At 46.7% G+C, this 23,172-nt stretch overlaps 1 protein-coding gene across 6 annotated transcripts in view; it reads right to left on the minus strand.

Annotated features, from left to right (window-relative positions):
- The window catches only part of kmt2d (lysine (K)-specific methyltransferase 2D), a 36,640-nt gene that overhangs the window by 6,398 nt on the left and 7,070 nt on the right, over positions 1–23,172 (minus strand). For 4 of the 6 annotated variants that reach the window (XM_049580066.1, XM_049580068.1, XM_049580064.1 and 1 more), the window contains exons 10-49: positions 22,810–23,105; positions 22,360–22,479; positions 21,423–22,225; positions 21,179–21,292; positions 20,921–21,034; positions 20,705–20,809; positions 20,438–20,619; positions 20,001–20,165; positions 19,700–19,809; positions 19,519–19,563; positions 19,226–19,411; positions 18,959–19,129; positions 18,738–18,860; positions 16,570–16,691; positions 16,335–16,470; positions 16,146–16,226; positions 15,981–16,058; positions 15,714–15,872; positions 15,483–15,552; positions 14,382–14,620; positions 14,182–14,255; positions 13,773–13,823; positions 12,029–13,663; positions 11,775–11,948; positions 11,255–11,394; positions 9,192–10,984; positions 8,981–9,104; positions 7,663–7,744; positions 7,504–7,570; positions 7,159–7,391; positions 4,077–7,049; positions 3,835–3,984; positions 3,571–3,735; positions 3,117–3,264; positions 2,953–3,034; positions 2,684–2,856; positions 2,351–2,475; positions 2,127–2,262; positions 1,649–1,770; positions 21–1,527 (exon numbers count right to left, since the gene is read on the minus strand). In XM_049580066.1, coding sequence (XP_049436023.1) covers positions 21–1,527; positions 1,649–1,770; positions 2,127–2,262; positions 2,351–2,475; positions 2,684–2,856; positions 2,953–3,034; positions 3,117–3,264; positions 3,571–3,735; positions 3,835–3,984; positions 4,077–7,049; positions 7,159–7,391; positions 7,504–7,570; positions 7,663–7,744; positions 8,981–9,104; positions 9,192–10,984; positions 11,255–11,394; positions 11,775–11,948; positions 12,029–13,663; positions 13,773–13,823; positions 14,182–14,255; positions 14,382–14,620; positions 15,483–15,552; positions 15,714–15,872; positions 15,981–16,058; positions 16,146–16,226; positions 16,335–16,470; positions 16,570–16,691; positions 18,738–18,860; positions 18,959–19,129; positions 19,226–19,411; positions 19,519–19,563; positions 19,700–19,809; positions 20,001–20,165; positions 20,438–20,619; positions 20,705–20,809; positions 20,921–21,034; positions 21,179–21,292; positions 21,423–22,225; positions 22,360–22,479; positions 22,810–23,105 — 13,373 coding nt within the window. The remainder of the gene's footprint in view (positions 1–20; positions 1,528–1,648; positions 1,771–2,126; positions 2,263–2,350; positions 2,476–2,683; positions 2,857–2,952; positions 3,035–3,116; positions 3,265–3,570; positions 3,736–3,834; positions 3,985–4,076; positions 7,050–7,158; positions 7,392–7,503; positions 7,571–7,662; positions 7,745–8,980; positions 9,105–9,191; positions 10,985–11,254; positions 11,395–11,774; positions 11,949–12,028; positions 13,664–13,772; positions 13,824–14,181; positions 14,256–14,381; positions 14,621–15,482; positions 15,553–15,713; positions 15,873–15,980; positions 16,059–16,145; positions 16,227–16,334; positions 16,471–16,569; positions 16,692–18,737; positions 18,861–18,958; positions 19,130–19,225; positions 19,412–19,518; positions 19,564–19,699; positions 19,810–20,000; positions 20,166–20,437; positions 20,620–20,704; positions 20,810–20,920; positions 21,035–21,178; positions 21,293–21,422; positions 22,226–22,359; positions 22,480–22,809; positions 23,106–23,172) is intronic. The other 2 variants (XM_049580067.1, XM_049580069.1) reach the window with 2 other exon arrangements.

Here is a 23,172-nt window from a genome sequence, read left to right on the forward strand (position 1 = left end):
AGCAGTGTGCGAGTTCTTACCTTCTGGAGTAGTGTCACGGTACTGCAAATCCTCCATGCCATGCTCCAGGACACGCACCTCGAACAGGGGACGACCTTCATCCTCATTGATGCGGCAGCGGTAGCGACAGCGCTTGTTGGGCACACGGGTGCTCCAGTAGATGCGTGTGGCCTCATAGCCAACAGGGAAGATGGCGGTGGGTGAGTGGAAGTTGGCCATTTGGGATGGTAGCAACTGACCAACGGCATGAAAGATGAGACCACCAACACGGAACAGGTGGATACGGTCGCCTCGCTGTAAGATGCTGGCGATCTGCTTCACCTCATCGCGCTCGATGTAGACCCGCCGCAAAACAGCAAACATGCTGAGTTCGTCTTCACTGGGGCCCTTCAGCTTGTGCTGGGTGCACAACATGGTCTTGTCCTTGAAGAACATGCAGCGTGCCCGGATGGCACAGGCGAAGTGGTAAACATTCGGGCAGCGAATTCTGTTGCAGCTGTTTGTGGCACCTGTTTTCTGGCAGTATGCGCAAAGAGTCCGCAATCCACGACGCAGAGCTACCTCCACATTGATGAGGGCACCCCCCTGCGTCTCATACACCTCTGTGGACCACAGGGCACAGTTGAGGTGCACCCACAAGTCCACATCAATGTTAAGCAACCGGGCAGGCCCATCTGTGGCTCCATCACCTTCCTCATGGCAGAAGCAGCATTTGCGTTTATCCCGAGGCAGCTTGTCTGGTCGGAGAGTAATGCGCAGGCGTTCCATTAGCTCAGACACTTCACGGCTGCTCTCCTTCTTGGACCCACCCTTGCGTATTGTGATGACAATCTGAAGACGCTTCCAGCGAATCCCCTTCCATTTTTTCACCTTGGGATGTACCACCTCCTCATCAGGGGAGAGAGGCCTGCGCTGCTTGATGGCCTTGGGGGAAGAGTCCATATTACTGGGAGAATTTTTAGGAGGTTGAGCCTCATCAGTGGCCAAGTCCTCTTCCTTGATAACAGTACTTAGATTATCTTCAGTACGAGCAGCAAGGGCAGTAGGAGCAGCAGGAGCAGCAGGGGCAGTAGGAGCAGCAGGGTCAGCAGGAGCAGCAGGGTCAGCAGGGTCAGCAGGGGCAGCAGGAGCAGCAGGGTCAGCAGGAGCAGCAGGGTCAGCAGGAGCAGTAGCATCTGGGACTGCAGAGACTGTTGCTGGATCAGTAACTGACTCTGGAGCAGCAACTTCAGGCTCTGTGACATCAGTTGGTTGAGCAGCATCAACAGGAGGAACATCATCGTGTTCAGGCTCAGTCGTGACCTGGACTTTGGTGGGACTGGAGGGAGGTGGAGATGGCGAAGCTGATTTTTTGGAAGGTTCAGCTTCACTTGCTGGTTCAGGGACAGGTGGGGGAGGATGTGGAGGAGACGGTGATGGGGGTGGAGATTCTTCCACTGGTATACTGGGAAGGTGCCGCACATCCAAGTCATTTACTTTTGTTGTGTAACAGTGCTGGGCCGGTTTGTCTTCTTTATCTGGGAATTCCTGAAAGAAAAATGCGCATAAGAGATCTTCAGCTTTCAAGACATATATATTGCCTGATATATGATGATTAAAAAAAAAAAAAAATCAATAAATAACAAAGTTCAAGACTGTAATGACTGACCTGTTTTATAAGTGCCAGAATGTCCACTTGTTTCTTTAGTGTACACCCTGGTAGAGACACGTCAAATTGCCTTAGCCACTCATCCTGACTGGGTGAAGCACCGTCCTTTGCACACAGAGCCCCTGGAAAACATGACCACATTATTATTAGCCTTTATTTATGAATTAATAAACTTAGAAAGTCTTGCAAAGCTAAACACAGATATGTTCAAGATTATGCTGTTTGGATAAAGTGTACATTTTTTTTGTTTAACCAGAAACAGTGTTGTTCCTATTAGCCACTTAGACACAAAACAGGGTCCAGGCTCAGAGAAAAAAAATCTTAACCTCTGGATTTTTAAGTTTATTTGACGTGTAGAAAACCACACAGCAGGTCTTCAGCATGGTAGCGGATTTGTTTCCCTGTCAGTGTAAAAGTATGTCACGTTTTGTGGACACAGCAGTACAATCCAAACTAACAATAATCTCTACAGACATACCTGACTGGTTGGATCCCTTCCCAGGCCCATCCACTCCAGACATGTCAGGGTTTTGGGGAGGGAAAGTCACCTCATAAGAACCTGGCATCTTAATGTTAAGCAGCTGGGCCATGTGCACCATGACGTCGTTCAGTTTCTGGAAAAAAATGTTTAAAATAGTTTAAGTTCAACAATGCAGGAAAATAAAGAAAGCTTAAACAGGGTGCAATGATATGGCTTAGTACCTTTGCTGCAGCAGAGGACAATGTGAAGGTAACAGACACTTCGTTGTTTTTGGCCTTGTCCCAGTGGTTGGATGTGGAAACTACCTTGCCATCAGATGCTTCAAATGGTTTGTTTTCTGGGAACGCTACAACAACAACAAAAAAAAGCATAAATACATTTTTTGGGCACTTTGCATTTTACCTGGCATCTTAATAAAATCAAATTGGACTTGAACAATAAAACTTAATGCGACACATTCAGGATGGATTTCACCAGAACATGTACACATAGATATAATACATGAGAGATGTTGCTGTTGTTTTTGAGAATTACACCAGGATGTTGTGTAATACCTGGGATGGCAGTGCGAGGTATGAGGGGGATGATGGGGGATATTGCTCTTTCTGTCTCCTCCTCTTTAGGCTCCCGTAGGTGAGGGAAACGTGGCGTTTCATCTCCTACGTTACTCTCTGGGGATGATGCTGGGATGATGCTTTCTGGGGCATCCTCGTCGTCACTCTCCATCCTGTTAGAAAGACATTTTGTGCATTTTTAGCCACTAAACAACAAGAAATCCATGTATTCTGTTTGACAAAAAATAGAGAGGATCATTCTATTGTACCTGATGTCCTCATTCTGGTTATGTGGTGGGGTGGGAAGAGCTGCAAGGATGTCTACACTCTTCACATCCTCTTTAACAGAATCTGAAGGGAAAATTATATTAGAATATTTAGATAAGATATTCAAGAAAAACATTCATTTAATGCTAAAGCCCAGATTGTTTACCCATTGGCTCCACTGCTGGCTCCGTGTCTTTCTGACCCTCGGACATCTCCTCCCCAGGAGTCACTCCATTCAGCAGCTTGTGCTGGACTGAAGGTGGAGGAGTAGGTGGCAGGGAGGATGGAGGTGTTGGTGGGTTGCTGAGGTTACTCTGTAAAGGCACGGAACATTATCCTCATAAAGCAACTTTGCTTTTGAAACTTAACTCAACAACCAAATGTTATCACAGCCTGCAACAGCTGAGTGCTGGTAATTGTGCAGCTTATGCCCAGTTCACACTAAACGACTTGGAGCTCCCCAACAAAAGCTAAATGACTTTGGGGATTCTTAATGGTGAAAGATCTTGTAGTGTGTGGCCCCGTGTTGCTGATAAGTCATGTAGTGTGAAAACCACAACTTCAAGACTCCCTGATACAAGATGGAAAGTTACGTACTGTTAAATTAGCTTTAGTTATACCTTTGTGAGTAACTGAGAATAGTAGTCTGGGATGTTGTCCAGCACTGCATTTCCAAAGGATCCTTTGAGTTGGGCTTTGCCATTAGCTGGGCTGCTTCCAAAAGGGGCAAACAGATCCAGACTGGCCGTGATTGAAGGCTCCATCAGGGGCAGCAGAGAGAGACCCTGGAGGGTCAATGTTCATTAGTTTACATGTTGAAGAACCACTATTTGAAACATCAATTGCAAATATTATTTAGGAAATTCATTTTAACATCCTTTTACCTGTTTGAGTTGTTTTATCAGAGCTTCGGCACTTTTCCCGACTTCTTCCTTCTTATTCTTCTTCCGTGCGTTAGGCCCTCGGTCTCCAGCTGCCTTGTTAGTGCGCTTTGGCTTTTGTGGAGGAGCCCTTTTTGTTATAGACTGTAAATCCTATAAGAGTCAAGACAAGGAATGAGGTCCGTCCCCCACAAACAACAACACGATGAGGGCAAAAAGAATGAATTCACTTAATAATAACATACCTCCATATTTCGTGGAGTCCCTTGAAGTTTTTGCTCCAACATTGCTAGTTTGCTGTTGATGTGGCCATTGATCTCATTGTGGATGCCTTCAGACGGCCTCTGAGCACCAAGTTGAAGGTTCTTGGTTCTCAGGAGTTTCTGTAGTAGTTGCTGTCCTGTCTCAGATCGGGGACCTTGAGTCCCAGGGTCGCCAGCCATGTTTCCAGCATTAATAAAGCTAGTGTTGTTCCCAGAAGTAACTGCCTCGCCCGTTGCTTCTCGCTTTATAGCCCCAGGATGATCCTCTGGTGCACCATCACACTGAACCTCCCTTGGCTCCTGTTTAATGTTCTGAAGGGTCATCTTGCATAGTTCCGCTGGTCTAGAGCCCTGTTGTGTGTGAGGACCATGGCTCTCTGTGACCTGCTGCGACTGTTGCTGAACATTAGTGCCTTTCTGTGGACCGTTGGGGATAACTGAGGCTGAATGACATGTTTCACTGCCTGATGTCTGAGCTTCTACTTTCAGTCCTGGACAATCAAGCGGACTCTTGGCTCCAGGTGACCTGAGTGGAGATGCCTTGACATGGCTGTACGGACTTCCCCTTCCAGCCCTACTGTCGGCTATAGAAGGTGAGGAGACATGGGATGAATGAGGTGAGGCCGGGTGGGCTGGGCTCATGCCAAAGGGACCTCTTGGAGAATATGCATGGGATGGAGAACCCTGCATGCGGCCTGCTGCAGCTGCCATTAGTGCTTGTTGGTTCTGGTTGGGAGTGGGTGGACGCATGCCCATCCCTTGATTAAATGCATGCCGTTGTGGATCCCCAGGAGAGTTAGCTATGGGCTGACGTGGAGATGTTGGCCGTACCATGCGGCCCTGGTCCACAGGGGAAGGTGGCACTGGTACCTGGCCTCTCATAATATGTTGCTGCATCATCTCCCCTACTTGTGGTTGTTGCTGCCCAGGGACCATCATCCCCTGCTGCATTTGGGGAGCAATGCCAGGTTGCTGGCCCAACATGCCTGCCTGCTGCTGAGTGCCCACTGCTCCTGGCTTCCCCATGGCTCCATATGGCATCTGTGGCATCTGTCCTGGTGGCATGTGAGGCCTCAACTGACCTTGCTGGCCTTGCCCCATTGACATCCGCAGCATCTGTCCCTGTTGGAGCTGCCTCTGAGCAATCATGGCCTGGATGTGCTGTATCTGCTGGTTCGGTGGAAGATTGCGGAGCTGAGGGTTTTGGGCAATAATAGCCTGGATGTTAATAGGGGTGCGGATCTGTCCAGGTGGACCCACAGGCCTCTGTGCCATCATCCCTTGCTGCTGGGCTCTCATCATGCCCATCATGGCCTGTTGTTTTTGCTGCTGGGCCATGAGGGCTTGTTGTTGTTGTTGTTGACTATGGCTCATCATAACAGGCTGTGGCTGCCCAGGATGGTTCTGGCCTATCTGCTGCTGCATGTTGGGATCTTGTGCCTGCTGCATGGCATTTTGTACCGGTTGCTGTTGTTGCTGCTGAGCTAAGAAATCAATTTGTTTTCCTTCCTGTTTAACAGTATTCAAAATGGGCTTGTCAGCACTGAGGGAACCTTGCCTCTGGTGAGTGAGGGGATGTTGTTGCGGATGTTGCTGAAGCACACCAACCTGTTGGGTTCCAACCAAACCTGTTTGTTGCTCAGGTACAGACTGAGGATTTGCTTGCTGCTGCTGGGCCAAATACACTGAGTTTTGATGCTGCTGCTGCTGCTGCTGTAACTGCTGTCGTCCCAAGTCTGTTTGATGATCAGTTGCAGAGCCTAGTTGGGACATCTGATTGGGAGTGGAGGGTCCACTCTGCTGTGGTGGTGTTCGTGAATCAGGGCTGAGGATCCCACCCTCTTTGGGACCTGAGTTTTGGTTGTCTGTAGCTCCCTGTGGCTGCGGCGTGTTACTTCCTGCTGAAGGCGAGGAGCCCATCTGAGGGGTCGAGGGTTGGGAGAGTACTCCTTGCTCTTGGCTGGATTGACTGATCAACTGTGTTTGTTGTCTTTGCTGTGCCATCTGCTGCTGCTGCTGAAGGTGGGCCAAATTCTTTGCAACATTTTGCTGCTGCTGCTGCTGCTGCTGCTGTTGTTGAGATGCAAGCATGCGTTGGGCCAGAATGTTCTGTTGTTGTGGAGTCAACTGGGCCTGAGGACCTCTGAGGCCAGGATGACCAGGAGATCCAACCATTCCCTGCTGACCCATCATCAGCTGAGGCCTCTGTTGCTGGGATGGTGGAACTTGCGGGTTCCCCATCATTCCTGGTTGAACTGCCATCATTGCTTGAGCGTGGTTAATAGGTTGGCCTCCTGCAAGGTTCTGTGGCATTGGAGCTACAGACTGACCTCCAACCATTCCTTGTGGAATCTGCACCATGGTCTGCTGACTGGCCTGGGTGGCTAGCATTCCTTGTTGAGTGTTTGTTTGTTGCTGGGCCATTAGTGGGTTCCCCATCATACCTGACGGTGGCTGAGCAATTAAGCCTGATTGTTGATTTGGGTGTGGCATGGGTTGCTGGCCCATCATTACCTGCTGCTGCTGTTGTTGCTGGAGCTTTGCCATTTGCATCCTATGTTGAAGTTGTCTTTCTTGGAGAAGCCTGGGGTCTGCACCTTGCACTCCAGGCCCCTGTGGGAAAAATCCTGCTGGAGCCCCAGGAGGACCTGGGGCTCGGGGACCACCAGGTCCGAGAGCTGCAGGAAGCTGGGGTTGGGCTCCACCAATAAAGGGCTGCCCTTGGGGCATCCTGACGGGCATTCCACCTTGGGGCATCACAGCAGGGTGCTGGCCCATAACTGGTGCTCCCTGTTGGCCCATCATCATCTGGCCCGGCATTTTGGGAAACATGTGAGGGGGCCCTCCCTGTGCAGAATGACCAGGGGTAAGAATACCTGAGCTCTGCTGATGCTGCTGCTGCTTGCTTCTATACTCTGCAATGAGATTGGTGTGCTCCTTCTGCTGCTTGCGTACCTAGAGCAGAATGATTATGAACAGATATGAATTGTATGTCAAGATGCAAAGCAAACTTCTCATAAATGGCTCATGTAGTTGTCTTTACCAGTCTTTAAAATCTACAAACCTGGTCAAGTTGTTTTTGAATTTTGCTCTGCTCTTCTGTAACCAACTTCAGTTTCTCTGCATCTGCCTCAGCAAACTCCCTGCCAGCTTTCTTTGCAGTGCGCTGTTTAGCACACAGTGCCTTGCGTGACTTGCGGTGAACTCCAATCTGTTCCTCCAAAAATTTCAACTGCATTTGTAGTAACTGCTGAGTGTGAAGAAGCCATTCTTCATATTGATGCTGTTCTGCATCATCTGTAACAGAAGAGGATAACTTAAGACCACCATAAAAGACTATTATGGAGACAGCAATATAACATTTCATAATATTCCATTTTTAATAAGAGACACTATTGGTAGAACATACTGATTATTCCTTGCACAAACTGAGGAGGGTTAGGTCTTGACTGGGTAGGATCACTTGGTTCTCCCTCCTAAACACAAAAAGAAAGCATTTAAATAAGTCAGCTATATAAGACTTAAAATGAAAGTAAATCAATCATCTCTGAAAAGCAAGACAGCATACCTTTGGGGGTCCAGACGGAAGTTGACCTGGGTCTGTGCCCGGGGCGGAGGCCAGCCTCTGAGCAAGCAGAGAAACTTGTTGCCTGACGAGACAGCAAAACATAACAATGTATTACTATACCTGCAGCATACTGAACAAGGGCCTGTAAGGGCATGCAGTTTCCAAACCACTGAGCAAAGCAAAGTGGTTAACTACTGAAATGTTATCACCACCTGATGGGTGTCCTGTGATGATATTACATTAGAGAGTGAAAATATGACACTGCTGCATACTAGGTTATTCCCTTTAGAGGAGGAGTGGAGAACAGAGGGAGGAATCAATGGGAGTGGCACATTGTAAAAACGAGCATGACTTCGAAATGGACTTGCCAAAGATTTTGTGGAAAGATTGGTCAAGAGCCAAAAGACAGCTGATAAACCATTACTTCTCACTGGTTTTAAATCATTCTTAACGTCTGCTTCAGTAAACAGTTGTGACAGTAATACTAGCAATTCTATAGCTGAGGTGTTTAGTACATGTATAAACACATCTTCTAAGTAAACACACTATAATGAATCACCATTGTCACTAAATCAGAAGCTCTTAGCAGCTGACCTCCACTTACTGGTGACTGGTAGCGCACTTGTCAGCCATGACACATGATATGTATCACTTCCTTCTTAAATTTTTATAAGTATCTGTCTGTTTCTATGATACAACAGCAGTAGTAATGTTTCCGTCCAGATATTAGCTAACAAAAATGAAAATCAGAATGTGTTTCCATTTGTTAGTTTTGAAGAGGGTGTTGCGAGACTACATCATTTAAAGAAAATCAGTACAAGAGTTTTCCTGTCTCTAAGGTCTAACCTCAGCTGTGCCCTGCTGAAACTATATTTACTCATTTATAGCTGAAAAACACTTATCTGGCTGTATTTATATAAGTGGCTGAACAACTTGGGTATGCAAAGCCTGAATGGTGATGTTTTTTATAACAAAATTATAACAGAATAATTCCTAAATGTCAAAACCCACACCAGGACTGCAAAAGTAAAATTGAGTATGTTGACTATGTAACCCCCCGAAACATATTCCTTAATACAAGCAACCACTGACACGTCAAGGCAAAGGGGAAAGTATTTTTTTGGTCTCTGTCAGGTGTAAACAGTTGGACAGAGGCTAAAGAGTGTTTAAACAAATTTCTTCCATTTCCATTCAGACTTTTCTTTGTATATTAGAATGAATCTAAAAACTATTAAATGAAACCATACTGACTGAACTGACCCTAAATAAAAACGAAGAAATGTCCAACTAATGTATAAAAGTTGTTAAATAAAAGTACCTGTTGATGCCAGAGGGTACAACCATTGGGTCCTGTGCCAGCACTCTCTTGATACCCTTTAGTGCCACCATCTTTGCCTTGGCGATGGGATCCATGATGTCATCAGTAGCAAATTTGTCTAAATCTGAAATAAAAGAATAAGAAAAATGGTGGTTTAATATGAAAAGAATATCATTCCATAGAGTGATGACAGACAAGCCACAGTGCTTACCTTTATCTGGGAAGAAGTTGTTGGCCAGAGGAGGTTTAACTACTGGCTGCTGCTGCGGTTGATGACCAATACCCGTATGGATCCCTGGCTGCCCCATCCTGACCATGGCTTGTTGCTGAGCCATGTTCATGTGAGGTGGAGGTGCCATTCCAGGTCCCATAAGCCTTTGTTGCTGCTGTTGTTGTTGCAACATGTGCGGAGCACGAGGTACCATTCCTGGCTGAGCCATCATTCCTTGGGGAGGTGGTGGACGATGGTGGTGTTGCAGCATTATCTGTCCAGGTGCCTGTGGGTTCGGCTGTTGACTTGAGAGGCCAGGAAAATGAGGTGCCATGCCTCCCTGGTGGAGTGAACTAAGCTGTTGCTGCTGTTGCTGTTTCTGCAGCTCCTTCTTCTCATGCTCCAGCAGATCCTGTATTAGAAGGGGCAGTTCACCATCTAAAGAGCTCTCTACCTTTGCCAAATCTACAGCAGGGGAATGCTGTTCCCCTACGTCAGGCAGCCCCAGCGGATCATCGCCAAGATCTGCATGTGGAGCAGCTGGAGGAAAAGGCAATGCATCAGCTTGGCCTGGCAGAGGATACGGAAGTCCCCCTAATCGAACAGAACTGAGTGAAGCTGACTGGTTTTCTGATTGTGCAGGCTTGGCTGATGGTTCGGTCCCACCAAGAAGCATTGACACAGCCTCTCTTATTTCATCTTTCACCACAGTCTGTCCTGGGTGGAGCTGAGGCGTCAGCCCTCTGTCCTCTACTTTGACTTTGGAGTTATCAGCAGTTACTGCAGAGGGTGGCAGTTGAGTATCAGACCCCTTTTTAGAGTCAGGGGCTGCTGTGACCGGCTTCTTCCCTGGCTCCACCTTGGCTTTTCCTTCCACTTTAACGGATCCAGAAGAAGATGACGGAGCTTCACTTTCTGCTTCCACCAACCGCAGCTGGTCTGAGAAGACATCTTTAGGGTCTCCTTGGTCCAGTTCAGGATCAGTGTAAGCAAGCAGGTCAAACTCGTCACTGTTGAGCAAGTCGTCTAGATGTGGATCATTGGTTTCAAGGTTGTCCAGGTTGCCCAAGTCATCATCTCCTTTGTCAGGGTCCAAGTCTAGAGCCAAATCATCCTCATCCTCCACACCTCCATCCCCTGGGGCATCCCCAAGCCCTTCAAGGTCAGGCTCTGGCAACTCCTCACTGTTTTCTGCTGTGGCAGGCTGGGGCTGTGTGACTAGGCTTGGTTGTCGTAGCTGATGCTGCTCAGTGCTAGGAATGTTTGGAGTTGAAGTAGCTGCCTGGGGCTGCATGTGGGGCTGTTGTGTTGCAGGGCCTGTAGACTGCTGAGGCAGCAAAACTGACAGTCCGCCCTGCTGTAACCCCAGCTGTGAGTTGCTGCCCCCCTCTGTCTGAATGCCACCAGCTTGAGCTATGGGATGTTGCTGAACATAAGATGCTGCCATCTCTTGCTGTGGGACAAAGAGACGTGGTCTGGGCTGGGGTCCACGGGGCATAAACTGAGGTCGTAGGGGTAGCCTCTGTGAGTTGTGTCTTAATTCAATGAACTGTGGTGGGGGTCCTTGACCCATTGGTTGCATGTTCTCTCCTCCATGTCCTGGTATCATGGCGTGAGGGTTACCCATGCCTTCCATACCCTGGATGTTGACAGCAGGGTTGAGATTGTGCCTTATGCCCATAGCCTCCATGCCAGGTTGGGGGAACCTCCTTGGACCTGCAGCCTGGCCCTGCCACTGAGGCGGGAATGGTGGACGGGCAAACATGCCCTGAGGTCTGGTGGGCCCTGGTGGCCTGAATGCCAGAAACACACAAAAGAAAAAAATATATTTCAATCTAACAAGCATATACTGTATTACAGATTTTTGAAGATGTGAGGGGTGCAAATAATTTAGGAATGATTTTACTTGGATATGTATAATCCTACAAATACACTTTAAACATGCTAAAATGTCTTGTGATGCCATTATTAAAATAGTGGGGGTACATCTGTAATTTCTGGAAGGGTAAACTATATCTTATTATTTCACCCCAACTGTGAATTTACTTAAATGACGTGGTTACCTTAGTGCACTAGGATCCATGATGGCAGGGGTTCCTGTAGGTGGTGGGTGAGGGAGCTTGTCCTCCATACCTCCAACAGCCATGGGCATCTTCCCTGCCACAGAAGCCTGAGGTCCAGCAGTTGTAGCAGCAACACGATCCTAAAGGCAGCAATAGCAGCAAAAAGAGGCAAATTTAACATTCCTTTTATTTTACCAAACTCACTGTCTTGCCCAAAGACACGTCAAAATAAAGGGCTTGGTACTGAACCATCAACTCCGTGATAAGTGGACGACCCACTGACAGCCACCCCACTCACTGTGTTCTTTTGTCATTGAACTTGCACCAGCCACAGAGAAGTCAAAGTACAGACTGAATTGTAAGATTGTGCACTTTCAGTTAATACTTCAGTTTTTTCGTGAATTCTTCAGCAGAGCAGGTATTTGCTGTAACAGTAAACAGGCCATACAAAGACGTCTTCCTAACTGCTATACCACACTGTTGTAAAGTTGTAAAGTAAAGTTTTGCCTGAGTTGTGTACCTGTGGATAAGGTGGTGGTGCTCTGTGGGCCTTGTCTTGCTGAAAGGCTCCCATCTCTCCTCCAGACCAGCCAGGGGATGCACTGCCAGCTGCAGCAGCAGCAGCCTCCTTCTCTTGTCTGATGGAATTTCTTTGCATTTGTTGTCTGATTAAAAATTCCCTCAGTCTCAGTCGCTAAAAAACACAAGAAACATTGATTAGCAAAACACCTAGGAGGTGCATAGCATGACTGTTCACTGGCTAATACTTTGTACCTGTCGGTGCTTCTCCAGCTCAGAGGGGCTAAGGCCTACTAACGCGGGGTCCTGCACTGCTGAAATGTCAGGCATTTCTTGAGTGCCTGGCAAAGCTGGCTGATGAGGTGAGTCTGGAGGGCGGGCAGCTGGTAGTTCTTGGGATCCAGAAGGAGGTGGCACCCTGGAGCTGAAGTTGTCTGGCCCCATAGTCTGCTGAGTTTGTGGCTGGGATTGCTGAAGCTGTCCCTGTAACATCTGATTCTGCTGTTGGTTTATTTGGAAGCCTCCCGTGCTGGGGCTGCGGCTGAAAGTAGGAGGTGCTGACGGTTTACCAGAGAGAGAATCCCCGATGGAACTGTTGGTGGGATGGGGTGGAGGTGGCTGGTTAGGATGAGGTGAGCTTTTATAATTTGCAGTTCCCTCTGGGGCAACAGAGGGGGGGCGAGGGGGTTTGTGGATAGTAGCAAAAGGGTCTCTAGATTGTGGCCTTGAAGGTGGCTGAGAACAAGGGTCTGGGGATTGGAAACGAGGGGTAGCAGGAGACTGGACAGAGTAAGCGTCATTGGAGAGGCCACCAGGAGTGTGAGGAGACTGAGAGCTGCCCTGGGACTGTGGGCTGGAGGCCACTCTAGGGCATAGTTCCTGCTGAGCTACAGGGTGTCTCTGGGGTCCGAGAGAACAATTGTCGCCTGACTGCGGCCTGGGAGCCAGTGGAGGCTGAGGGTGGGGGTCAGAGAAAGAATGGGAGGGAGACTGCCTGTAGCTTTCAGAGGGGTGGCTAGGGGAAGCTCCAGGATGAAGTGCCCCACCCTCCCCTTGGTGCATTCGTGGCGTCATAGGTGCCTTAAATAAACCATCTCCAGACTCCAGCATCCCAGCAGGAGAGCCAGTGGATAGATCGGGTCTTCCAACTGCAGAGGAGCGTGGAGAAGGTGCACTCATATCAGCCCTATACTGTCCTGTGCTTGCAGGTGAGGAAGCCACTGCAGAGGGTGATGGGGATGAGCCATATTCTGGCCGTCCCATCCCTTGCTGGGTTCTGAATGGGTCTCCATAGTGGGTATTGTGGGGTGGTGAGAAGATGGGTGACTCCCCAAGCCCTGCGCCTCTTGAATGAGGACTTTCTGGAGGTCCTAGAGACTCCTGGGAGCCTTGCTGTGATTGCGGTAGATGACCCTGTTGCTGCTGCAGCTGTGATCTGAAGTAGGGGTCAACCTGCTGAGCCCGTCTGGGGGTTCCAGGAGTTCCTGGTTGCATGTCAAAGGGGCCAAGACTGGCTGGCCGTCCCTGAGGAGGACCCTGTGGGCCGGAAGCGGAATAACCTGAGGAAGAGGCCTGTAAGGGGCTGGCCCCTGCATGGGAGAAGGGTGTGTTTGGGTGAGAGTGAGAATGGGGTGACTGAGGAGGAAGCTTGGCCAAGGGATCTGTCCGGATTTCAGCTGACCCCGGGGTCTTAAGAGGTCCATCTGAGAAAAAGACAGAGGATGATCCTGAATCTGGAGGGAAGGGAAATGGGCTTTCTGCTGAGCTGGGCTGGGAAGAGATCGACGTTGAGCCTGAAGGTGGAGGGATCTGGAGGTGTAAACTGGGCCGTTCTGTCTTCACACGCACTCCCTCTGTCTTGACTGGCCTGCACACCTGACTCTCTGCCTGCTGTGGGAAGAGGAGATTACAGAGGAAACATGAACAATCTGTACCACGAATCTGCACCAAATCTTTCAGTCATTTTGACAATACAATAGGATGCTGCTGTTTTAATCACCTTCTGCGCCTTGTTGATCCTCTGAGCTGCTCGGTTATCTTTGGCCTTTTGCTGAAAAAGAACATTAAAATAAATTTAAAATGTAATTTTTACCTCTGCATAAAAAAAATAGATTGTGTTGGTGTTGTTTTGTTTAAATGCACAAACATGTGTAGGCTGAATCTGGATAATATTAATGCCACATTTCCCATTAGGGTTCTAATATTATATTTCTGTGTTTGGTAATCTTTCACTTGAGGCCTTCTGCATAGAAGTGAGATACCATAAGCCACAGGGGACAATGTGATCAAACAGAGAACAACAAAAACCTGGCATCACTGACTACATTTGAGAAATATGTGTTACAAGAGAAGCACAGGGGAAAAAATAATTTATTATATTTTTGTAAACAAAAAAACAGAGAGCCTACCAGATATGGAACCTTGTCAGCAGCTGACACCTTCCTCCAGATCTTCATGATTTGCTTACAGCGACTAGCCCAGTCTGTGACAGGAGAAATATTTAACAGCTGCTTAATATCTAACAGAGATGTAAACCTATGAAAAAGCATTTGCTTTGTTCGGTCTAGCAATAGGTTGTACATTGGTACAGTACTTCTTCCATACTCACCTGGGTAGTCCTGTTTGAGAGTGGGAAAGTTGGTATTGGCGTAAAGCACGGGGGAAATGGTTGAAAGTTCTCCCAGCTCCTCATCTTTCTCCCAGCGCTGGAGACTGCGCTGGTTGTAGGACAGTCCATCACCCTCTGCCTCAGTGGGCGTCGGTGGGGAGGACGGGGTTGCTGGGGTAGAGGGAGTGGCCCAGGGGCTCTCCTCACCCCCATCTGGACTGAACAGTCCTCCTCGGTCCCTGCACACCATATGAGATGTCATTGTGTTAAGTAAAATAAAGTGCTTTAATGTGTCAGCAACACTGAAAAAAAAAACGACAGAAAAAATAAATTGCACATATGCTTTTACACTATGATCTACAGCACAATACCACTGTAGTTGGTGTCACCAGTGTTACAAGATGTTTGGGCATACATAGATTACAAAACTGCTCCCATCACTGCTTTACTTTTTTTATATGAATAAAACCAATTTAATTAATTTTTGCAAATCAGCGCCCATGTTCATCAAATGAACTGCAATTTGTTCAGTACTAAGCCTGTTATCAACACGACGGACAGTGTAATTACAAACTGAAAGTGTCAAGTGCTCCACCAGAAGCAAGCCAAGACCTTATACACAAGGAAATATTCATGGACCCGCACTATCAGGGTGACTACAACCCAAATGTTGAGGAGAGCAAGAGGATGATAGAGAGGAAAAAAGTCATCCTCAGGCAGAGAGCGCACCCCTTGAGAGAAGAGGGAGATAAAAAGGAGAAGGGTGCTACCGTCAAGCCTGAGCTGCAGTCTAACAGAATAAAAAAACTGCAAATTTATTTAAAAGAATAGCAGATGCTGCCACAGTCACACCACTTGTTACTATTTGTTATGTTCAAAGTAATGGAAAGATATCAAGATCCAACACTAGAAATATCTACAGATATTGAGCCTCATCAACAAATACCTTTTCTTGTAAAATGTCGCTGTAATCGGTAACACTGGTGTTGTGATGAGTTTTTTTAACCCGTGGGAAGATTTCCTCACCGTAGCATCCCAAGAGCTACATACAAAATATTGTTGTAAAATAAAATTTACTAGGCAATTCCGTATTGGTCTTACCGCATATCAAAGAACGGTGACTGAGAGAGGCCAGGAAAGGCATCCATCATTCCAGCTGAGGGCAGGGACCCTGCAAGAGATGTTCCATGTTTGAATACCAAGCCAAACTTCACTTAAACCTTACTTGTGTACTTAGCCCTGAAAAAAATCCTCAATCATACAGCAAATATGGTTTTGAACTTCAAAAAGGTTTTAAGATATAATTATCTGGGGACATGCCCTTGTACACACCTGAGAGGAGAGCTCTCTGTGGCAGAGCGCTACGATTGAGTTCTCCCTTACTGCCCTCCAAGATGGGCTTCATGCCCCCCAAAGAGGAGCCGTCTGACACTCCCAGAACCTTCCTGAAGAACTGCTCAGAGTCCTGACTCTCCATCCCTTGTGGAAGACCTGTCACACAAGGATAGTAGCATGTAAGGTATGATGTTGACATCAGGTATTAAATCTCCAGTTAATGGTGCATACTGTAAACACCAAAGTATCCTCCCAAAGAACTACCTTCACTTTTTTCTGCATCAGAGTCATGAGGATCAGTTGACGCCTGGTCCTTCAGCGATGAGGATGGTGCAGAAACTCCTAAAAAGATATAATTTTAAACCAACCTGCAATTACCCCAAGACCATAACAATAACCCAGTAGCAAAATGTCCAAACAGTCACTCACCTGCACCTTCTCCCTGAGCCTGGGGGGCTCCACCCCCTTCTTGCTTGACAGGAAAATTATCTTTCACCACACAATCCTCAGCTAGTGAGAGAAGCACAAAGGTTATAAAGGTAATAACCTTGTCTACCCCTGGTGTCACAAATAATTTGAACATTTATCATGTGTCATAGGTCAAATTAGTCTTCTTACTCTCTGTGGCAGTTGTTTTGACCCCTGATGGAGCTGGTAATGAAGGTCGGGCAAGAAATGCACCTGGTCTCTGCCCTGGGGGTGTCATCACAGCTTTCTTACTCAAGTCTATTAGTGTCTTCCCAAAGAAAGCCTCCTGCAGCGAAACAGAAACATTTCAGATATTAATATTATGTCCCTGGATACCATAAGTTTCCAAACTGTTTAATGGATGAGACATAGAGAGACATGAAACCTGGAGATATGCTGGAAACATGTCCTCAAGTTTGCTCTTCTTCCGTCCCCGACGTTTCTTTGCTTGTTCCTCGCCCTCCAGCGGTTTAGGATCCATTATGTTATCTGTGTCAGGATGAGGTCCTGTGCAATGACCATACAATTCAGCTTCCCAAATTTACAATATTCACAAAAAAACAAAAGCAGTCACACTGCCCCTAGTAATCGAAGAATGAGAGGGGATTCAGACCAATCGTTAGTTCAGTAACTCCAAGGACAAGCTGTACATTTGGAGACTTTAACTTATGCTCGACATCCACAACAGTGGCAATTGCCAGCCATGAAAACAACAAAACATGCGTCACTCACACATGCACAGCAGTAGTATAGTACTTAACTCCCCTTTCTTTTTAAAGAAAAAAACATTTAACAGATTAACATAGGTGTAAAGCTGCAACTTTAACTACTCAAGTCTGAGTGTTTTGTTTTTGTTATCTAGTCCGTTTAGCCGTTAAGTCACCATACACCTTCACTGAGAGCACTCATGTGATGTGCCCTTCTTTGTCAGGTAGTCAGCAAGCTGCTCCTTGGTAACCATCCAAATGATCTGCTGGATGGTCCCAGAGTGGGTGAGCTCCTTGACACTGCTGATTTCAAGGTGAAGACTCTTCGATGACTGATTCGTATTTAGTCTATGCATTTGTAATGATGCATGCTGTTTACTGTTTATGCATTTTCACTGTCTTGTGTTCTAATTGTGCTTTGGCAACACATATGAAATGTCATACAAATAAAGCTTACTGAATTGAATTGACTGATTTGGTGGATGTAACAGCATCAAGAAGAGAGTGATTATCTGTTACACACACAGTGGGAAAACTGTTCCATGTGCAATCACCTGTGATAAGTTCTGAGTAGAGTCTAACTAGGAAAACTGTACTGTCAATGCCAACATCAGCAGGTGCCAAAGTGCTTCACACAACTCTCCTGATACTTTCACTGCCAGCATACAGGTGAAAATCTTCCATTCTCTCCCATCAACATGACCAGGTGTCTGCCTTGAGTGCCTCCGTCTGAGAGGTTTCCCATTGAGGAATCACTGAGCACCACCAGTTTAAGGGAGCTGTCTTTTTACCAGGTGCTGAAACCTCAAAGTCACCAGGTCAGACAGACTATAATGACCTCCTTTGAGCTGTATTAGCATGCAAGGCGGCTAATTTGTGGGTGTCTCTTCCTCACTTTCATTTTCAGTGTCATACTCTCATTTAACCCAGATTCTAGAAGCGTGGTATGGTTTTCAGTCCCCTCCAGCTCATTGTCCAGTTCTTCTAGCACTGCTTGTGGGCCATCAACCTTGCGAAGCCTGGAGTTACATGAAGAGAGGTGCCCCCATTCCTAACAAATATCACTTCACTACACCATCTTGGCTGATGACCACACCTGGACCTTTCCATTCTGTACAATCCACCTGTTTGTAATAGACTTAGTCTCCTGTCTTGGATTCTCTCAAGAGCATTCAGCTTCTGTAAATGCTCTCCTTACAGCATGTAGTGCTATTTACTGCTGAGCTACCCAAGTACTCGTGTTTGTAACCTCTAAGCTGGGGGCTGATCAGTGGGAACCAAAGGCAGATTTGGGTTCTGTGCAAATATCAGCTGGTGGGAACTGTAACCATGCATTTTGTGTTTACAGTTTTTGCCATCAGGGCTGAGTGTAGGGCCACATCCACTGTCTCTTTTAACTTTCATCAGGATTTCAGTGAGGGTTTGATGATGCCTTTCCGAAAGCCCACTGCTCCATGGGCTGCAAGCTACGGTTGTTTTTACATCAATGCTGAAGCTTTGAGCCATGTTTCTCATTTCTTCGCTGTTGAATTCACCCCCACTGTCACTGAATAATCTGCGCGGAGGACCATGAACACTTAACCAGCAATGAATAAAGTGTTTCACAAACTCCCTGGGTTTCTTGGCGATTACAATGCTCCCTGCACTGAGGCGTGTGAAGTGGTCAATGGCATGCAGACATGGCATTGCGTTGTGGGAAAAGTTAAGCCAGGATCCACTTTTTGCTGGATGACCCTGCTTTTTTGTCAGACCCTTCTACATTGGCACCTCAGCTGTGGTGCCTTTTCTTAGTTAGTTTATCATAACATTTTAATACTGGATGAAACATTTGACTGTTGTTACTAACCTTCTTCGATGGTTCTCTCTATTGGCTGTCCATCTAATGTTGTCTCTCCAGCCAGCTGGGCAAAAAATTCTTTCTTCATCCGTGTGTGACACTTCCTTTGTCGCACCATGAAGCCTCCAATTCCTAGTACAATTTATAATGAATACTTGTTAACATGTTGTGAATGATAAGACATCTATGTGGATGTTATAATTTGTTTTGTGAAATTTTGGGTAGCTTACCAGGCCTGTAAGGTTTCCGCTTGCGTTTTTTGCTGTCATCTGTCTCCTCTGCTCCGCCTTTGAGACCCTCGCAGTCGGCGATGCCTTCAGTGCCTCCCTCCGCACCACCTTCTCTGTCAGGGCTCCCAGGGTTCTCCATCTTGGTATCACATTCCATGGGCTCCCCACAGCCTAGATATACAAGATAACATTGAAATTGCACAAAGTCGTACAATAAAGGAAGCAAACTTGTTGATTGGCCCCAGGATGAACGGAAAGCGTGCAAACCTTTTCCATCTTCCCCTTCTTCACCCTCCCTCAGATCCATTCCATCAGGACCTCCTTCACAGCACAGAGTGCCGAGACGAGAGCGACGCTGCCGTCTCTTGTGCAGCGGAGACATGGAGATGCTGCGGAGCAGGGACATACCCGACTCTGTCAGCCACACACCCTCCAACCGGTAGAACTGGGGTTCTGTAAAGTGACATTTGCATATATGAGTGATTTCAGTCAAACAAACAAAAGATGGCAGTGTTTAATGTGCTTGTGGTAATAAACATGAATAACCAAAATCCACCAACCTGGCTCTTTGATCTTTATTGAAGCCATAATGGCTGACTCTACTACTGTGAACAAAGACGAAAAGCAGGTAGGGGAAAACAAAAGAAAGCCATGTCATCAGTAAATACAAGAATATCCTATGTATATTTTTGAAACTATAGTCGTGTCTTCATTTTTAAATAGTGTCGTTCCGCGACTCACCCACGGGTTTTGGAACATATGGGGTGCAGGATGTGCATGCAAAGCCCTCATCAGATGCTTGTTCCACCTCATCCTCTGTGTACAGACTCTCACAGACAGCATGGACCCATCTGCACAGGCACACAGAAATACATTGATACACGTACTTCTCATAACAAATCGCACCACGAATCAAAGATGTTATGGAATAATTCATGATGTGAAAAATACATAAATAATCCATTCCCCACTTGTCTTCATTAGCTGTGGTCTCATGGATACCTCAGTTTCTAAGTGTGCGCGTGTCGTTCTAAGCACCCACCGATCGCAGTACTGACACTGCAGCAGCAGCTCCTCCTCCATGAAGTTCTCTCTGCATACTGGACAAGTGACGAGGCTGGCACAGGGGCCACAGTGGGTGTAGTTGTTCTGCCACTCACAGTGGAAACCCGGCGTGTTGGAACCACACTGTACACAACACACACACCTGCACAAAAGTAGTGAAGCACTCAGTAACAAATATACAGCTAATATGCAAGATTTAAAAAATACAGATGCTAATGTGAGTGGTGCAACATATTCTCTGCTGCTACAGAAGCAAGAGGTAGAGAGATGGGCCTTTGAATTGCTAATGCAGGGTTGAGACATGAGTGTTTTACATAATATGCAAATTTACATGTATTCATTTCCATTTGACCCCATTTAAAGCTACAAGGCTGAATGAAGCATTGTGCTCTTAAAGTTTACATTATTTTTTACCATTTGCACTTCCAGCCACCCTTGGGAACGTTGTGCAGGGGTGGGTCCAAGCAGTAGGTGTGATAGCTGACATCACAGTCATCACACAGCAGCAGACGGGAGGGGTCCGAAGCCTTTCCACACACCTCGCATACAATGCATTCCAAACAGCGCCAGCCCTTACGGAGCATCGTCTTGGTGATCTACAGAAGATAACAGGTTTAATCTATCTGGCTTTCAAAAATACAGTAATGAAAAAGAAACATCAGAAGATAACATTGTGCTTACTTTACTGTTCACACAGTAAGGATGGTAACACTGGGCACACTGAGCACAGGCCAACAACTGTCCCTCTGCACCCTTTCCAAAACTGCCACACACAACACACATATCCTGAAACAGAGGAGAGAAAGTGAGAAGAGAAAATGAGAGAGGAAACCAAGAGATGCATCTGTGGTTGTGCCACGGGGTAATTAAAATGTCACACAACAACAAGAGCTGTACCTGGAGCAGGACAAATTTATCAGTGTTTGAGAAAAGAACCACTGTGTTCTGCATGGTGTCATCCTCCTCATCTTCTTCCTCCTTACTTAGTCCAGTGTCTGCGGTCATGCTTAGCTGTGGACAAGCACATCAACAGTTAGAGACATACTGCCAAAATGTGTCATTAAATTACAAATTGTGAGAAGAGTGATTATGACTATATTATAAATGTAAAAGAAAACAAAAGAGCATCCGAAAGGCATGTTAAGTAGAGCTCACCAAGAAAGCATCAATGCAGGAGGCCATGGCTTTGAGGCGTGACCTGCCACCACGCCCTCTCCCTCCGCCACCCCCTCTAGGTCTACGCTTCCCAGGAAAACTATTGCTTCGCCCCTAAAAGCCAAGAGAAAAATCCATTTCAGTGTCAAGTCATGTGACAATGTGACAATGACATTTTAGAAATAAAAACAAGAGCAAAATGTCAGCTGTTCAAACATAATCCAGACCAACATGGTGACCTCACCTGTTTGACCCGGGAGCGGCCTGGGGATCCTCTGCGTTTTGCCTTCTCTCTGTCGCTTCTGAGGGGTTCGAAGGGAAGCGAGTCATCAGTCTCAGTGAGCAGGTTATCCGTGTGTGAGCGACCAGCAGGAATGAGCCCAAGCTCCATGGAGAGCTGAGGATCAGGTTCTCCTGGAGAGCCCAGAAAGCCACTGCTGCTCTCGTCTCCATGGCTCATATTAGACATCTCATCTAGCAGCAATTCCGGCTTTACTTCTTGCTCCTGCGGTTCCTGCTTTATGTCCACATTAAGTCCTTCTCCTTTCATTTGCTCATCATACTCTTCATCCTCCTCCTCCTCAGACTGAGGTAGTAACCTCCCCTCCATCTCCATAGAAGAGAGGGCCTCTTGTGTGTCTCCTGATAAAGAAAGAGGAGAAGGAGACTGAGGGTCCTGGCATGGACTTCCTTCCTGCCTATTATCCATGGGCAAATGCTCTGTTTTGTTCACAGAGGCAGGAGAAGCTGGTAACTTTGGTGGATCCTTACTGAATGGTTCTGTGACAGGCATGCCATCAGAGCCATTGTTTAATAACTCTGATGATACTTCTTTTTTCACTGAGGGAGTGGCCTCTTGCTTCTCCACCTCCATGTTCTCAGGGCCCTGCTGTGACACTGGTGTTGGTTCTGCTTTAGGGTTGTCAGACTGTGTCTTTGCTGTGGGATCCTGGGATGGGGTGGCTCGGGTCACTTGGCTGACTGCCTCCTCTGCTCTCTCTTCATCAGCAGGTAGACAAGAGGCCTTCTGTTCTTTTGTTGCACATTCTAGATTTGAGATTAAAGGAATGTGTGGTTAACATTTATAAATCTATCATTAGTTACGGCACACCATCATACAAATAATAATGTGCTGCTTTGTGATCATTTTCAAATATGTCTACAGTGTGTTCTGAGTTTACCTGTGGACTCAAGTGGAGCAGCGGGCGCCTCAGACGTCAATTCTTCTGTTGCTACCTGTGGCTCGTCTTCCATGATTTTCTCCCCACCTTCTGTTGTCTCAACAACTGCAGACTCCGTCCCTAAAGCCAAAGTAGTTAACTTTCAGAGGCACATCTCAGACATGAATTACATTACATTTATTTGGCTGGTTCCTTTATCCAAAATGACTTGCAATGAGTGCATTCAACCATGTGGATATAACCCAAAAATCGAAAGAATCATGCAAGTACATCATCAAATATGCTAAACTACTTCAAGTGCTTAGAAACAATAAGAGATATAAAGAGGTTGTGCTTTATGATCAAGGTGCAGTCAATATTAATAAGTTGCATTCTTCTACTAGTCCAATAAAATTCGTGACTGGCATGTCTCGCAAGTTTTTTCTTATGTTCCATCCGACGCAGACTTACCCAAGTCCATTGGTGTTTCTTTGTCAGTCGTGGCCTCAGCCTGACCCATGTCTGATGTGCCTTTCTGTCCTGGTGTCACCTCTGTGTGCTCTTCTGTCACCATATCTGCATCTGTTTGGATTGTCATCTCTACTAAATCCACGTTTCCTTCAGTCTCTTCAGACGCTTCCCTTGTTTGTATCTCTGCCGTGATATATTGTTGAGTGACAGGCTGCTGCTGATCCTCCTTGCAAAGCCGGCAAATGCACTTGGCTTCTGGAAGCTCCCCTGGTAGAGCACACTCACTGTGCACCCACCTAAGACAATAAACAGATCATCAAGGAATATTTTATGACAATATGAGCAACAAGCCCACACATGACC

This window comes from Epinephelus fuscoguttatus, linkage group LG7 (assembly GCF_011397635.1).
Source record: "Epinephelus fuscoguttatus linkage group LG7, E.fuscoguttatus.final_Chr_v1".
NCBI classification, from domain to species: domain Eukaryota; kingdom Metazoa; phylum Chordata; class Actinopteri; order Perciformes; family Serranidae; genus Epinephelus; species Epinephelus fuscoguttatus.